The 17,603-nt window shown below is 41.3% G+C and overlaps 1 protein-coding gene across 1 annotated transcript; it reads right to left on the bottom strand.

Annotated features, from left to right (window-relative positions):
* Positions 1-1,490: 1,490 nt before the first annotated feature.
* On the bottom strand, positions 1,491-8,434 carry SEC61G (SEC61 translocon subunit gamma). Its single transcript, XM_055293118.2, has 4 exons — positions 8,289-8,434; positions 6,624-6,723; positions 5,025-5,127; positions 1,491-1,655 (listed from the first exon to the last, which is right to left on the bottom strand). Exons 2-4 carry the CDS (start codon positions 6,715-6,717, stop codon positions 1,646-1,648), a joined length of 207 nt encoding a protein of 68 aa, XP_055149093.1. The 5' UTR covers positions 6,718-6,723; positions 8,289-8,434; the 3' UTR covers positions 1,491-1,645.
* Between the last annotated feature and the right edge of the window lie 9,169 nt (positions 8,435-17,603).

The raw sequence follows: 17,603 nt of genomic DNA, 5'->3' as shown, positions 1-17,603 counted from the left end.
CCAGGCTATTAAAAAATTTTTGTAGCGTTGAGGTCTTGCTATGTTGCCCAAGCTGGTCTTGAACTCCTGGTCTCAAGCAATTCTCCTGTGTAGGCCTCCCAAAGTGCTAAGATTACAGATGTGAGTCACTGCACCTGGCTTTACTTTTTTTTTTAAAGGGGAAAGAGGATAAGTCCCCTTTTCATTTCAGACACTTATCAGTGAATTCTTAAAAAAATTCAGAACCCCAGTGTTCAAGATAGAGTGACTGATTTAGTACATCTAGAAGAGGATCTCTCACTTTTAAGTTTTAACCATAATTCTAGGAAACTATTTCAAGTAGCTTCTAAACTATAATAATTTTGACTACCTGTTTAAAATTCCTGAGGTCGGGAGTTCGAGACTAGCCTGACAAACATGGAAAAACCCCGTCTCTACTAAAAATACCAAATTAGCAGGACGTGGTGGCACATGCTTGTAATCTCAGCTACTCCGGAGGCTGAGGCAGGAGAATTGCTTAAACCTGGGAGGCAGAGGTTGCAGTGAGCTGAGATCGTGCCATTGCACTCCAGCCTGGGCAACAAGGGCAAAACTCCATCTCAACAGAAAAAAAAAAAAAATTAAGTGCTTACAGAAAAACTCCTACCCTACCCTCAAATTCTAATAGGGAATCACCATCTTTTACTTGCTGTTTCGTCTTTGACCATAGATAAACATTTATCTGATAGCAGATGCTGTAACTTGAATGTTTATGTCCCTCAAAAATTCATGTTGAAATTCAACCTCCAGACAAGCACAGTGGCTTAGCCGGGTAATCACAGTGCTTTGGGAGCGAGGTGGGAGGACTGCTTGAGGCCAGGAGTTCAAGACCAGCCTGGGCAACACAGCGATACCCTATCTCTACAAAAAATTAGACAGACATGGTGGAATGTGCCTGTAGTCCCGGCTACTCGGGAGGCTGAAGCAGGAGGATGGCTTGAGCTCAGGAGTTTGAGGTCGCAGTGAGCTATGACCCGGGCGACAGAGCAAGACACACATACATACATATATATAAAGAAATTTAATCTCCAATGTAATAGTATTAAGAGGTAAGGGCTTTAAGAGGTGAGGAGGTCACAAGGGCTCTTCTCTCATGAATGGGATGAAGGCCCTTTGCCCGTCTATCCCTTTTGCCCGTCTATCCCTTTTGCCATGTGAGGACACAACATTTAAGCCACCAGCTTTTAAGCAGAGGCCAGGCCCTCGCCGGACACCAAATCTGCTGGTACCTTGATCTTGGACTTCCCAGTCTCCAGAACTGTGAGAATAAATTTCTATTATTTATAAATTACCTAGTCTCAGGTATTTTGTAATACTAGCACAAAGGGGCTAAAACAGAAGAGCTCTCAGAAAGTGTAATATTTCACCAGGCCCTTTCATTTCTCTTATAAACCAAATTATTCAGAGAAAGAACTACTATTTTCTATCATTGAAATGTGATAAGTATCTATGACAGAAAAAAGAGATATTCATTTACTTTGAAATTACTTTAATTTAGAAATAGAAAACATCTTGAAAGCAAAAAAACCCCACAAAACATAGAGGCAAATTTGTATTCTGTGAGCTTCTCACAGCCTCATACTTGTTCACCAATCTCTAAGATGAAAAACTCTCTTCCAAAATGTATTCAGCCACCACTGTAAAAGAAAGAAAAATTATTACTTCTGAGCATAGATAAGATTTTAATAATTATTATTTGAAATGCAATATGCTATAACTTTAACGGCTCAAGACCAGTTATTTGAATCCCACCTAACTTTATCTAAAGATGGCATAAAAGAATGGCACAATGAACTTTAAATCCTGGACCTGAAAAGATGATGTGGCTATTGGAAGAGGTCTATGTGTAAACTCACAATGCTCATTCAGGAAATGCCATTTTGGAACAGTCTAGCATAACGCCTTTCTGAATGCAACAAAAAATATCAATTACATGACAGGATGGTTAGTTGAGAAGCTTTTCAATTTGATAACGTCGACACACCAGTAGAACACACCAGCAGAAAATAGACTGCAGATGAGCATAAGGTACTCAAGCACTGCATCTTACCATAATCATTCCAAAATCTGGGTTAGTCATGATGAAAACAAAAATCACCTTTTCTGCAGAAGAACTTCTGAGTTTTAAAAGCATAAACATTAAAACTGCATAGTCAGATATACATTTTAGTAATGTTAAAGCAAAATAATTCCATTACCAGAAGAAAAGTATATAAAATAGGCCAGGCGTGGTGACTCTCACCTGTAATCTCAGCACTCTGGGAGGCTGAGGCAGATCACCTGAGGTCAGGAGTTCGAGACCAGCCTGGCCAACATGGTGAAACCCTGTCTCTACTAAAAATACAAAAAAAATTAGCCAGGCATGGTGGGGTGCACCTGTAGTCCCAACTACTCAGGAGGCTGAGGCAGGAGAATCACTTGAACCTGGGAGGCAGAGGCTGCAATAAGCTAAGATTGCGCCACTGCACTCCAGCCTGGGAAACAGAGCAAGACTCCATCTCAAAAAAAAAAGAGAAAATTATTATATAAAATACCCCTGAGCATATACTTTAATGTTTAGCATTTTAAATGCTTATGCTATTAAGTAGTATTGCTATAACTAAAAAGCCAGCAAGTGCCTATTTTAAATTCTAATACTGTGAATATTAATTTTGATTGCTATAATTATAAAGAAAAAGAAGAAAAAAATCATAAGAAAAAACTGGTAATTCAACCCAATGAGTATTTCCCTTGCTACCATCTCAAAATGATTTAAACAATGATTTATCCTCTTTCAAGCAGGGAAAGCAAGATTCCTTTCAGTTTTACAGCTGTCCTGGCATAACATGACAAAAGAGTAAGTTTCCTGTAGTGTCTCTCACAAAATGTTTTAATTGGCCTTCACGCTAAGGTAAAAAAAAATCTAAAGATAGATTTTTTAACTTCTTAAACATTGAAATCATTTTTTTTAACTAGAAGAAAAGTTTTCTAAGTAACTAGCTTCTGAAAGGTTTCCCGTGTTGCTCTATCACTAGCCATGCAATCCGAGTAGATTACTTAGCCTCCCCATGCCTGCTTCCTCATGAAGATTAAATGAGTTGACACACAAAGTCATGGAAAGTTCTCAATGAATGTTAACTATTATTATTGCCACCATCACCATTAGAAAAGGCAAGAACCTGAAGTTGTTCACTTAATTCAACAAACACTTATTCAGTGCTTTTAACGGATACAAGAGGGCCCCGGACCAGACTCTATAGGAGAGACATACAATATAAATAACAAGGCAGGCCTGCCTCACAATTCATAATCTAATGTGAAAGACGGACCTGAGTATGACCCAAGGCAGACAGTGATGTCTGGCAAAAGGGGCAAAAATATAGGTTAAGTGAAGGCCGGGGAAAAATCTGAAAGGTGCTTGTACACCAGAAGATTGGAAAAGGTGGGCTTACATGTTCTTCTGAAAGGTACAACTAAGAACAATGAAGGGTGATTATCACAGGAGACTTAATTTTGTCATCATTTTCAAGAAACACTTCCTATGAATAAATCTGTCTCATGACAGAATGGGAAGCAAGAAGAGCAGAGGCACTGAGTATGAAAAAGAAGAGACTTGACAGAGACTCTGCCACTTCTTTTTACTGATTTCCTCATTCTACTTCAGTATTCTCCCCATGATTCCACAGTTCTACGGTTGGCATTTCTCACTGGTAAAATAAAAGGGATTTCTGAACTGACAAAGGAGATATCAGTGACTTGGGCCCATCTAGTTCTAACTATTGATGATCTTGAATATCACTTTGTGGCACTTCTGCCTTAATAACTATGGTAACCTACTTAAGAAATCCCTCTGACAATATACATTGTTACTTGTCATTTAAAAGGCAACCTGTACCAGTACCTGGGATAAAATACCTAGTATTTAGGAGATTTATAGTTTAGAAATTTTTTAAATCATTGCTTCAAACTTCACCACTCCATAAAATCAACTGATATTACTGAGTGATATTAGATAGATTTCAATAGCATATGGAAAGTTCTCAATGAATGTTAATTATTATTGCCACCATCACCATCAGAAAAGGCAAAGAACCTGAAGTTGTTCACTTAATTCAACTAACACTTACTCAGTGCTTTTAATGGATACAAGCACTGACATACCTGATATTATTATCAGGTAATAATAGATTTTATTATCTCCAAACAGTGGATGAGGCTGAGATTAAATGCATACAAAATCACAAAGTAAGTACTGAAACTCATACTAAGTCCTTACCCTAAACTGAATTACCTAATTGCTCTAATTGCTCAATGCCACAAGGTGTCCCAATGACTTGTAATGAATTTAAAAGGCAAAATTATTTGGAAACGAATAAAGTGATCCCAGTGTTTCTCAGCCTTTTTTGCCTCCTAATATACTTAAAAGTTATGATATTCTCCTATCAGTATCAATGGCTCATTACAGTAACAACTTTCACTTGTATTCTTACCCAAATTGTTTCTGGGGCCTTACATGACTTAAAGTCATAATCCAAGTAAGAACTATTATCCCCACTGAATAAACTGGGCACAGAGAGGTTAGGCAAATTGCCTGACGCTAGGACAGCTACTGCATAACAAGAAAAAGGTTTTGGACCTATGCAATCTGGTCCAGAGTTAGAATTCTATCACAGTATTGATTTTTGGACGGGAAGCATTTCCTCTGCACCTTAGAAATTAACAAGATAACAGCACAAAGAGGACTTAGGTTTCAATGCTGGCTTTGTGACATATGAGTGTCTTTCATACTTTTTTTGACTCTGTAAAATTTTATTTATTAAAGAAAATAGTGCCTAGCACAGAGAATTTCTGGAAAGATCATGTAAGATCTAAAAGCGCTCAATTATCAGGTACTCATAAATATCAGTAGACTCCAACAGCACTAAAAAGTCAAGAGATGCATCTCTGTATTAACGAAATAGCAGGCTGTCATCTCAAGTGGTTTCAAGTTTCATTCAATCCTAGTCTATTTCATAAAGTTTACTTACACAATGATGTTATTAATAGGAATATGGATCAATTTCACAAAGAAGCCAATGAATCCCATTATAGCAAATCCTATTGCTGTTGCCATGGCAATCTTCTGGAATTCTGCATTTAAAAACACGAAATTCACATATCTTTTGCACTGTCACTGAAAGTATGCGAAAAAAGCTATCAGCAACATAAATGAACTTAACTAGTATACATTTGTCCTGTTAATAGATATATAACTTAAAAATAAAAAGGTGAGACTATTAACAGTAAACAAGTTGTTTGACAGGTTTTAAAATTTCCACGTTTTGTTGATATTTAAGGAAACAACAGTGCATACCTGTGTTAGTGAGTTCATCAACAAGTACCAAAAATATTTTTTCTTCTTAGCAAATGACCAGAAAATACCAAAAAAAAGGTCATGGATGAAAGAAATATACATTATTTTTCTTAAGTTTTAAAATGTAACATTGTAATTTTTATTACAACATATCAATTATACAGGCAGAAACATACCTTTTTTGGGGTACCTTATAAACGATGGGTCCAGTGCCTTTGCTATTATGATGAAGCCAAAAATAAGGCTTGAAAAATCAAATTGGGCTGGGCACAGTGGTTTGTGCCCGTTATCTCAGCACTTTGGGAGGCCGAGGTAGGCAGATCACCTGAGGTCAGTTTAAGACCAGCCTGGCCAACATGGTGAAACCCTGGCTCCACTAAAAATACAAAAATTAGGCAGGCGTGGTGGCACACACCTGTAATCCCAACTACTCAGGAGGCTGAGGCAGAATTGCTTGAACCCAGGAGGCAGAGGTTGCAGTGAGCCGAGTTCGCGTCACTGCACTCCAGCCTGGGCAACAGAGTGAGACTCTGTCTGAGGTGAGCACAATTTTATAAAACATTACACTGCTCATGTTGTCATTTTATGTTACTTCCTAAGAGAAGCTTTCCCTGATCTCCTGACTTGGTTAGTCCTCCTATTACATGCTGTCAAACTTCCTTCTAGTTATCTTCCATAATACTTACCACAGCAGTAATTAAAAAATATAATTGCAATAATTTGTTTATGACAGTCTTCCTTGATAGTCTAAGCTCCATGACACAAAGGACTATTCTCTTTATTATATACTACATTACATACATGTTATATTCTCTATTATATTACCAGCTCCTAACTCTATGAATGAATAAAAATAGTCAAATTTAACACATGAATCATAATAAGCAACAAAATTAACTTTCTAGTTTGGCAAAAACTATATTGTTGGTTTCATGTTAAGGTTTTGTTCATTAGGGTGTGAGGTGAGTAGGGAGACTTCAAAGCTTTTCCAAAGAGAAAATATGTTAAAAGTCATAAAATATTACTAACTAAAATGTTACATGGAACATAAGGCTGTAATAAATAATCTTACACCATTTGAAAATACATAAAATAAAAATTTAGACAAGAGTAAAAAATTTAGGAAGTGACAATGTTAAAAAGCCGTCGCGCAGGATCAATCAATAAAAATGTTGATGAAAGTAATGCAATGGCTATTAATCAAGATGTTAATCAAACAAAAGGCTTAGAAAATGCAAAGATTTAATTTTTTCTCTCATAGTCAAGCAATTACCTTTTCTATCAGGTTTAGTGCATCTTTTAACCAGCCGAATGGAGTCCTTTACAAACTGCCGACTTGGCTCAACAAACTGCATTACCTGATCCATGACTGCCTGTTTAAAACAAAGATACTCACTGGTATTGGTTATCATACAATAAGCACTTGCTCATTTATATAAAGATGTAAATGAGACCAGCCATTGAATTCACGTCTAACATGGGTCAATTCCACCTCCTAAAATAAAACAAAAAACAAACTCCAAAGCCTAAATTGATACTATTTTTGTAAATTTCAGTTAATTGTCACAGGCAATAAGAAAAGCACAGATCTTACTCATGATATCTTCACTGACAAAGAACAGCACACACAATATAAAAAGCCTATCTCTATTAAAAGGTTAAAAAAGGTTAAGCAATTGATAACACATCCATTCCTTTTGACACTCTGCAGTCCCATCCATTTCTCATTCTACAGTCCCCCCACCGCTCCTAAGGAACCATCAATGTTGAGATCCAACAATTACTTTCCATGTTTTATATTAAACTACGCAGAAGCCAGGGTCTTGTACAGTGAATGCCAACTATGGTGCTGTAAGAGCCTAGAATGGAGGCAAACGTGAATTTCAACCTTGATTTTTCTAAAACGTGCCAATACAACATACTTTTCTAAAGTATAAAGAATGGCTAAAGGAAGACGCAAATTCTGGGAAGCTACTAGCTAAATTCCAAACTTTTCGATTTGAACACATCTTTTAAGGAAACAGGGCTATATATTTTACCATATAGGTTCTTTTGAGGAATCTATTACCCAATAGAAATGTTATCCGATCTTAGCTTTGAGAGCCACTGCTATAGTAAGTAAAGAGACCAGGGTGTTACTTGTATTTTCCTCCATTTCCAGTACTCAGAACAGTGGCCAACTGGTAGTTCAAATCACTGGCTATGGAATGTAAACCTCTGTAAGCCCCAGTTTCCTCACTTAGTGTAGGGTGTGGACAACGAAATGAAATAATGTCAATGAAACACCAGGAATTCTGCAACGTTCTGGGGGCAAAAACACAGTAATGTCTGTTTTCTCATTATTTCACTTAACTTTGCTCTTGAAATCCAAAGGGCTTAAACTTTTTGTAATCATAGTTGTCACGAAGGAAGTTAAGAATTCTTCATCCAGAAAAACGCACGCTACACACAATACCGCACTCAATGTCAGGGGCAGAGATCCAAAAACCAACTACGATCTCTCGAACTAGACTGTAGACCAATGCTCTCACTTTAAACCACGGGAGCGGCGGCAGGGCCAGAGCTGAGTACAGCTCTTCCCAGACAGGACTCCACACCCGCACACAAAGCCAAGCCCAAAGGGACTGGGCAGCAGGACATCATCTTTGGCTGCAGCACAGAAGATGCCGGGGCAGGACGCTAAGCCCTGGAGCCCCGCGGGCTGGCTACCCAGCTCGCCGTGAGCCCGCGGCCCAGGGTCTGCTTTCCGCCAGAGGCCGAGTTGGTGGGATGTCGGCGGCCAGACCCCGGCCCCAGACCTGAGCCAGGGGACCACTCACCCCCGCCCCGCGACGGCCGCCCGGGGAGACACGCCGGCTTGCCCACGCCCCCTGCCCCCGCGAGTCGCAAAGGAGTGGCCGCCCCGTTCGCCCGTACCCACCGGCGGGAAGAAACTCACCTGCCCAACCGACACCTAAAATGCCAAGGACACGTAGCACTGGAGAGGGCTCAAGAGGCCCACCGGAACCGGAATCCGGGTTTCTGCCAACAGCCCGCCCACTCCTCCGTCCTATTGGTTCCTTACGCGAAACCTCACTGCGCAAGCGCAGCGCGAAGTGCGTCCCGGCCATGCTTCCTGGAAGAGATGCATTGCGGTCCTCGCTGCTGGGGCGTTGGCTTTCCTTAGTGGTGTGAGTCTAGCGTCAGCCGTTTTTTCCCGGGTTATCCTGGGTCCCGGGTTACCCTACCAGCCCGACCTTAACCCACTCGCGTCCACAGCACGAGCCCCAGCGGCCTTGCGCGGTGCTTGCTCTCTATTAGCGGCTGACTAGGTAAATCCTAAGTTGTGTTTTTTTTTTCCTACGGTCCAGCTTGATGTGTCCTTACGGTACACATATTTTTTTTTTTTTTTTTTTTTGAGACGGAGTCTCGCTCTGTCGCCCAGGCTGCAGTGCAGTCGCGCAATCTCGGCTCACTGCAAGCTCCGCCTCCCGGGTTCACGCCATTCTCCTGCCTCAGCCTCTCCGAGTAGCTGGGACTACAGGCGCCCGCCACCACGCCCGGCTAATTTTTTGTATTTTTAGTAGAGACGGGGATTCACCGTGTTAGCCAGAATGGTCTCGATCTCCTGACCTCGTGATCCACCTGCCTCGGCCTCCCAAAGTGCTGGGATTATAGGCGTTAGCCACCGCGCCCGGCCCCTTACAGTACATACTTTTTGTATGTATATAATGTTGGTCGAAATGAAGCTTATGAGCAATACAATGTTATGGCCTAATTCAAACTAGTATCCCCACCCCAAACTTTGACTTTGGCTGTCATTCACGGTAATGAATGCCGCTGTAATTGAGGCCATCCTTTGTCAAACGCTAGGTTTGGTTACGGGAGTGGTCATAATGTACACACAGCTCCCCACTTACCCACAAGGATGCATTCCAGGACCCCCCCGCCGGATGGCTGAAACCGTCAGTAGAGACGGGGTTTCACCGTATTGGCCGGGCTGGTCTTGAACTCCTGACCTGGCGATCCACCCGTCTCGGCCTCCCAAAGTGCTGGGATTACAGACGTGAGCCACCGCGCCCGGCCATATTTCCTTTTAGCAGTGGAGCATAACGGGATCTGAGGAACAATATAACTCAGGAATAGCTGATAGAACATTAAGAGGTGTTACAACTCTCAGTGCTTCTTAAACTTATTCAGTAACTGAAATCTCCTGTTAAGTTTTTTAGTAAAGGAAATTTGTAACCCCAGAACCTCCAGATACTGATTCAGTGGGTCAGGGTTAGAGGTCACACACCTCCGTATATCTGACTGTAGGTGGTCCATACACACTACACATACCTTGCCTTAGCTTTAAGAGTCACTTTTAAATTCTGAACAGACTGAGTTGCGTTTGACTAGTTCTTCATCCCTAGGACTTCAGCCCATGCGTCATCTCCTTAGAGGCCTGTAGCGACCATCTAAGGCAATCCTGTCTATCTCATTCTCTATTTTCCTTTTTCACAATATCCTCTTCATTTGCTGCATAGCATTTGTATTAACATGTATATATTTACTCCTCGGTCTGTCTCCCTACACTGTATATCCCCTTACTACACCATAAGCTCCAAGTGGGTATAGTATAGCACCTAGTAAAGTGCTAAACACAGTACATGCTCAATAAACAATTTTCAAAAAAATAATTCATTCCAAAAAAACATAAAATCACATGTTGGCAAGTTCACCCCAACCATCAAATGTCTGAGTTGACAGTGTTTTCAGCAAAACACAGGAAATCAAGTAACACGTACAGAGGTTCCCCTTATCTAAGAAAATCTGGTTCAAAAAGAGATGTGTACCAGAAGGTAATCTGAGAGAGGTCACATTCAAATAACTTTCATTACAGTGTATTGTTATAATTGTCTACTCAACTGAGTTTGGGAGTTTGAGACCAGCCTGACCAACATGGAGAAACTCCGTCTCCACTAAAAATACAAAAATTAGTCCGGCGTGGTGGCGCAGGCCTGTAATCCTAGCTACTCAGGAGGCTGAGGCAGGAGAATCGCTTGAACCCGGGACGTGGAGGTTGCAGTGAGCCGAGGTCACACGACTGCACTCCAGCCTGGGCAACAGAGCAAGACTCCGCCTCTAAAAAAAAAAAAAAAAAAAAAGGAAAAACAGGCCAATAACAGCAAATCTGTGCAAAAATACATTTCAACCAGAACTCTAGAACTCTTCCAGGTTACTAGGAGTGTAAAATGGCGTAACCCTTTTGGGAAAAGTTTAGTAGTTTATCATAATATGAAGCATATATGCACCACCTATGGCTCCACAATTCCAATTCCAGGTACTTATTGAAGATAATATGAAACTAAATTCACAAAAAGACTTGTACAGGAATGTTTGTAGTACCTTTATTGATAACAGAACTAAAAGCAACAGGGTACCATCAATAGATTGAATAAACATACAGATATAGTCCCACAACAGAATAGTACTCCATAGCTAAGGAAGGAAAACTCTGCCACAACATTGATGAGTGACAAACATGGTGGGTGAAACAAGCCTATGCCAAAGAAGGCACAGTGTGCAGTTCCATTTGCAAGAAATTTTAGACAAAGCAAAAATAATGAATGGTGCAAAAAATCAGAACAGTGTTTGCCTGGGGGTACAGATTGAGGAGGCAGGTGAGGGAACTGGGAAGTGAAAGTAACGCTCTGTAATTTAACAGGTCTTAGGGTTTCACGGGGGTCTTAGTCAATGTGGGCAGCTATAACAGTATCATAGAGTGGTGGCTTACACAACAAACATTTATTTCTCACAGTTCTGGAGACTGGAAGTCAGAGATACTGGTCAGGTTCTTGTGAAGGCTTTTCCTGGTTTATAGATAGCTACTTTCTCGTTGCATTCTCACATGGTGGGGGGTGGAAGAAGAGAGAAAGAAAGGACCAGCTCTCCTCCTTGTCGTAGGAACACTGATCCCAACGTGGGGCTTCAGCCTCCTGACCTAATTACCTCCCAGAAGCCCCTCCTCCAAATGCCATCACATTTGGGCTTCCACATATGAATTTGGAGGCACACAAATATTCCATCCATAGCAGCAGATCTGTGCCTTTTTCCTCCATAAAAAAAAAAAAAAAACCTCAACAAATATTGAACTCTAGTTAAATTATACAATTGTCGATGCATTTAGGAGGGAAATGTACAGGTATCTACAACTTATTTTGATTTTACAAAGGGCAGGTTCATGGTTAGAGGAATAGACTCGTGATAATGCAAATACAACAAAATGTTAAATGTAGACTTAGTTGTGGTGTAAGATGTTCATTGAATAATTCTTTCAATTTTTCTGTGTGTTTAAAAATGTTTATAAGATGGAAAAAAAGTCAATATATAGATCACCAAATCAAGTTTTAAAAATTTTGACATAAATTGTACTGAGTATAAATTGAATGTATATATAGCAGAAATTTTAAATTGCCCCTCAATTTAAAAATACATGAAATATTAATAACATCATTTGAGATAAGCTGAATTAATATTCCATTTATATTCTTGAATCTCTGCCTGAAGCAAGAAAAAGCTTAAGAAGATCTATGGAGAACCAAGGACTCCATAGCACCTGTCTTTTTGTTTTGTGTTACTTCATTTAGGTATTATGACAAAGTGGAAAGAGCTGTATCTTTTGAAAAATGAAGCTGACACAGTGTTTGAAATTATGAAAGTGTCAGCAGTTCCCCAGGAAAAATCAAAGACTGGACCTAGATACAAACATAAAGAGTCCTTTAGACAGGAATATTTTAAGAGTTAAATGTGATGAGGTCAAATAAAGTTTTCTTCCCTCCTCAAACCCTTTTTGAAAAAACAAGGTTTTAAGTACTATAAAAAAAGTTATTCCATCTTGTTTAGTTAAAAATGCAATAACCAGAATAGAGTGGTAAAGTTGACTCGAAAGATTTAGATATCACAGAATTAGTTGCCAGTGACTCTGTTATCAATTACAGTAAAGTTTCAATTGACTACTTCCTCCTGAAACTCACTGTTCCCTTTATTGCATGATCATTTTCTTAAAACAAAAACAAAAACCTTTTCTGAATCTGCCTAATGGACTTCTTTTCTTGCACTGTCCTGTATTAGAGAAGTCTAACTGCTCCAACACACATAGCCACCCTGTGGGCTGGCCACGTGCTGATTTCTGCCCAGGCCAGTCTCCACGGATCTGATGCAGGGCTGTGTTTCACATAGTAAGTCTCCGCGGATCTGGCACAGGGCCGTGTTCTTTCCACACAGTCGTGCAGGGTTTCAGGCTCCCCAGGTGCAGTGCTGCTACTGCGTGTTAAGGGTTCTTAGTATGTTTCAGGAGAAAACAACCCAATTAAAAAATAAGCAAAAAGACCTGGCGCGGTGGCTCACGCCTGTAATCCCAGCAGTTTGGGAGGCCGAGGGGGGGCGGATCACAAGGTCAGGAGATCGAGACCATCCTGGCTAACACGGTGAAACCCTGCTCTACTAAAAATACAAAAAATTAGCCGGGCGTGGTGGCAGGTGCCTGTAGTCCCAGCTACTGAGAAGGCCGAGGCAGGAGAATGGCATGAACCCGGGAGGCGGAGCTTGCAGTGAGCCGAGATCATTTGCCACTGCACTGCAGCCTGGGCGACAGAGCGAGACTCCATCTCAAAAAAAATAATAATAATAAGCAAAAGATCTGAACAGACATTGCATAAAAGAAGATACACAGATGGCAAATAATCATATGAAAAGGTACTCACCATTACCTGTCACCAGGAGATTGCAAACTAAAACAACAATGAGATATTATTGCAAGCCTATTTGAATGTCTAAAGTCCAGAATACTACATCAAGTGCTGGCAAGGATGTGGAGCAACAGGAAGTCTCCTTCGTTGCTGGTGGGAATACCAATGGTACAGCCACTGCGGAAGGCACGTTGGCAGTTTCTTACAAAGCTAAACGTAGTCCACCATACTATCCAGCAATTGCACTCCTCGGTATTTAAATAACAGGAAGATTTACGCTCACACAAAATCTTACACACACATGTTTATAGTGGCTTTATTCACAATTGCCGAGACTTGGAGGCAACCAGGATGTCCTTTAGCAGATGAATGAATAAACAAACTGATAAACCCAAACAATGGAATATGCTAAAAGGAAATGAGCTCTCAAGCCGTGAAAAGACAGGGAGGAACCTCAGATTCACACTGCTATGTAAAAGAACCAGTCTGAAAAAATACACACTGTATGATTCCAACTAGGACATTCTGGAAAAGGCAAAACTATAGAGACAGTAAAAAGATCAGTGACTGGCAGGTCTTTATGGGACTGAGGGAGGGTGACAGAGAGGGAAGAATAGGTGGAGCCCAGGGAATTTTTAGTGCAGGTGAAACCATTCTGTGTGATGCTGCAGTGGTGGATGCATGCCATTATGCATTTGTCAAAGCCTGAAGAACTATACAGAGTGAACCCTAGTGTAAACTGTGAACTGTAGTTAATAATAGTGTATCAATATTGGTTCATCAATTGTAACAAATGTTCGCTAGTACTATATTAATAGGGAAAACGGTGCAGGAAGGATGTGTAAAAGTTTGTGGTACCTCTTTACTTTCTACTCAATGTTTCTGAAAAGCTAACACTACCCTAAAAATAAAGTCTATTAGTAAAAATCAGAAATAAAATATAAGATCCTAGGAGAGGGAGAGAAACTAGAGTCATCTCACTGCTTCCTTTATGCTCTGTCTGAAGCGACGCCCAGCACCATCAGGCTCCTGCACTCTTTCCCTCCACTACCAATCTTTTTTTTTTTTTTGAGATGGAATTTCGCTCTTGTTGCCCAGGCTGGAGTGCAATGGCACAATCTCGGCTCACTGCAACCTCTGCCTCCCAGGTTCAATTGATTCTCCTGCCTCAGCCTCCCAAGTAGCTGGGATTACAGGCATGCGCTACAACGCCCGGCTAATTTTTGTATTTTTAGTAGGGACAGGGTTTCTCCATGTTGGTCAGGCTAGTCTCAAACTCCCGAACTCAAGCGATCCGCCCACCTTGGCCTCCCAAAGTGCTGGGATTACAGGCGTGGGCCACCGCGGCCGGCCCCAGTCAATCCTTTTGTCAAGATGCTGAGAAGCCCAGTGCCTTTCCCAAGACAAAGCCATTGACAGAGTCCAGTTTGACCACAAACCTTGTTATAACACGTTGACTTATTTAAACAAGGTAAGGGGTTCTGGCTTCTTCACTACATCCCCTGGAGCTATATGATGAATTACGACTTATGATGGCATGCAGTCACTTTTTTACATTATTTGAGCTATGGAGGATGTTACATACTGAGCTGTGCCGCCCCCAAAATTCACGTTGATGGCCTAACTCTAAGACCTCAGAATTTGACTGTATTTGGAGATAAGATCTTTTCTGTTTTTGTTTGTTTTTGAGACAGGGTACACAGGCTGGAGTGCAACAGTGCTAACACAGATCACTGCAGCCTCAACCTCCTGGGGCTTAAGCCATCCTCCCACCTCAGCCTCCCCAGTAGCTGGGACCACAGGCATGTGCCACCATGCCCAGCTAATGTTTTTTCTTTTCTTTTTTTTTTTTTTTTTGTAGAGACAGGGTTTGGCCACTGGAGATAAGGTCGTTAAAGAGGTTATTAAAATGAAAGGCTGGGCATGGTGGCTCACACCTGTAATCCCAGCACTTTGGGAGGCTAAGGCAGTTGGATCACCTAAAGTCAGGAGTTCAAGACCAGCCTGGCCAACATGGGGAAACCCCATCTATACTAAAAATACAAAAATTAGATGAGCATGGGGTTGTACCGCCTGTAATCCCAGGTACTCGGGAGGCTGAGGCAGGAGAATTGTTTGAACCCAGAAGGTGGAGGTTGTGGTGAGCTGAGAGATCAGGCCACTGCACTCCAGCCTAGGTGACAGAGAGAGACTCCATCTCACAAAAAAAAAAAAAAAAAAAAAAAAAACTGAGGCCAGAGGTGTAGGCTATACTCCAACATGACTGGTGTTTTTATGGACACAGATGCACAGAAAGAAGGTGATGTGAAGACACCAGGAGAAGAGGCACAAATTAAAAAGAGAGGCTTCAGAAGAAACCAACCTTCCTGGCATCTTGATCTCAGATCTCCCGCCTCCAGAACTGTGAGAGGATGAATCACTGTTGTTCAAGCTTCCCAGTCTGTGGTATTTTGTTATGGCGGCCCTCACAAACCCACATAGAAGGCACGCTTTCGTTGCCTTTTTTTCCTTCCTGTTTCCTAAGAGAAATATTAACAGTTCAAGCGAGTATAATTTTTGGGCACACACAGAGTAATCTCATAGGAACATAAAAATAAGGAAGTGTCCTGTCCTATTGCTGCAATGTAGAACTAATCTTTTAAGAAGAGAGCTTTGTGAGTACTCACGTGAGGGAAAGGGATCATAGTTTTGAAACTTTATTTTAATACTCATTTCTTAATCAGTTACATTTTACTGTCAAGTGGTTTTCTTTAAGGAGCTTAAGGACACGGTTTTTCCTGAGTTTATACGTGCCTGAATATGCCTGTCTGTATACTTTAGTGATGTGGGTGCATATAAATTTGGGCATTACTTTCTTTTCTTTATAATCTAGTTGAAAGATAAATACTCCATTACATCCTAGCACTCAGTGTTTCAGAGGGGAAATCTGATGCTACCTCAGATTGTCCCATCCTTGTCCCCTTGATGTGATTAAAGGATTCTTTCTCTGCAAGTGAGATTCAGTGACAAAGAGGATCTCAATGAAAAGTGACATTCTATATCATTTTTTCCTGAGACTGCTCGATTCTTACTTCACTTCAGGGAAATGTTGTGTTCTTGTAATATGTTTTCTGTTTGATCTGTTGGAGTATCTGTTTAAGGTGACTACCCTTTTGTTAGCTTTTCTTTGTTCTTTTTATATTTTCTTAATTGTCTTACCTTAATTACACCTCTGTACTCACCTTGGTCAGCTCAAGTTTTTAAAATTTTTTTTGCACTTTATTAACTCTGTTTTTAACTACTGTGTTTCTTGCTATTTTAAATTTATTTTGTGATGTTATTTTGGTTCTCAATTTTTTCTTTAGTGGGACCGTCTTCTATCCTGTTTCATTCTATTTTTAGGTTAGTTCACTGATTGAGAAGCATTTTGCAGGGCTCATGCCCTGAGACCTCTCTAACTGCAGAGAGTGGCCATGGAGGCCTCCTGTCTCCAAGCTGCCTCCTCACCAGGCTCCTCATCTGGCTTCTGCATGCGACCGCCACCTCTCGATGTATTTATCTTTCAGTGGCATATTTGTATAATTTCAATTTAGTAGATCCTTTAAAAAAATGTATGTTATAAAAGTTTAAAACTCAAAACTGAAGAGAATAGAATCTTGTCCTGGCTTTTCTTGCACATTCAGAGCAAGCGGCTCTGCCTTCCGCCTCGCTGTCTGCTATGTGGCCGGGCTTCTCTCAGTGCCCTTGGTACATTTCCAGAGTCCCCTGTGCCCCATAGAACTCTCGCCTGTAAGCTGTGCTTTGCTTGTGTTCGCTTCAATGTAGACAAATGGCTAGGCCTCGTTCCAGCTGCTCCTTTGCAAAGGATATGGATTCTGTTTTCTCCTCAGAAGTCTGACCCAGGGCCCTATCCAGGGCACAGTGACAGTGGGGACAACCCTGGGTCTCAGGCTTTTCATCCAGGGCCCCAGCTAGCGTCCCTCTGGCCCGCGCTCTGCATCTCACTGGAGAGGTCTCTGCTCTTGGATTATGTTTTGACTTTGCCTGAGCTTCCAGCTCAACCCCTCAGACAACATCTCTCCAAAGCAGGAACGATTTGTGGAAATTCTCAACATTTTATTCACTCTATTTTGGGGGCTTAGGGTCCATGATAGGTAGTTGTGCCAAGTCATGGCAGAGTGTTCTTTTTCTGTTTTCTTATTTCATTATGGCAGCATGAAGTTGTACACGTTTCCGTATTGGGTTCTTGCTCTTGCTCTTTTTGCTGCTGTCAATAATTATTGTTGATTACATCAGATGTTGGAGGAGGTGAATTCTGGGGTGCCTGTTTTACTTCACAGCCATTGCTATTTTAATAAGAAGATGGGGCTGGCTAACATGGTGAAACCCCATCTCTACTAAAAAATACAAAAAATTAGCTGGGCGTGGTGGTGGGTGCCTGTAGTCCCAGCTACTTGGGAGGCTGAGGCAGGAGAATGGCGTGAACCTGGGAGGCGGAGCTTGCAGTGAGCTGAGATGGCGCCACTGGACGCCCAGCCTGGGCGACAGAGCGAGACTCCATC

Source organism: Symphalangus syndactylus, chromosome 9 (assembly GCF_028878055.3).
Source record: "Symphalangus syndactylus isolate Jambi chromosome 9, NHGRI_mSymSyn1-v2.1_pri, whole genome shotgun sequence".
NCBI lineage: Eukaryota > Metazoa > Chordata > Mammalia > Primates > Hylobatidae > Symphalangus > Symphalangus syndactylus.
The sequence above is the reverse complement of the archived record's forward strand: the minus strand, read 5'-3'. Positions and strand labels throughout refer to the sequence as shown.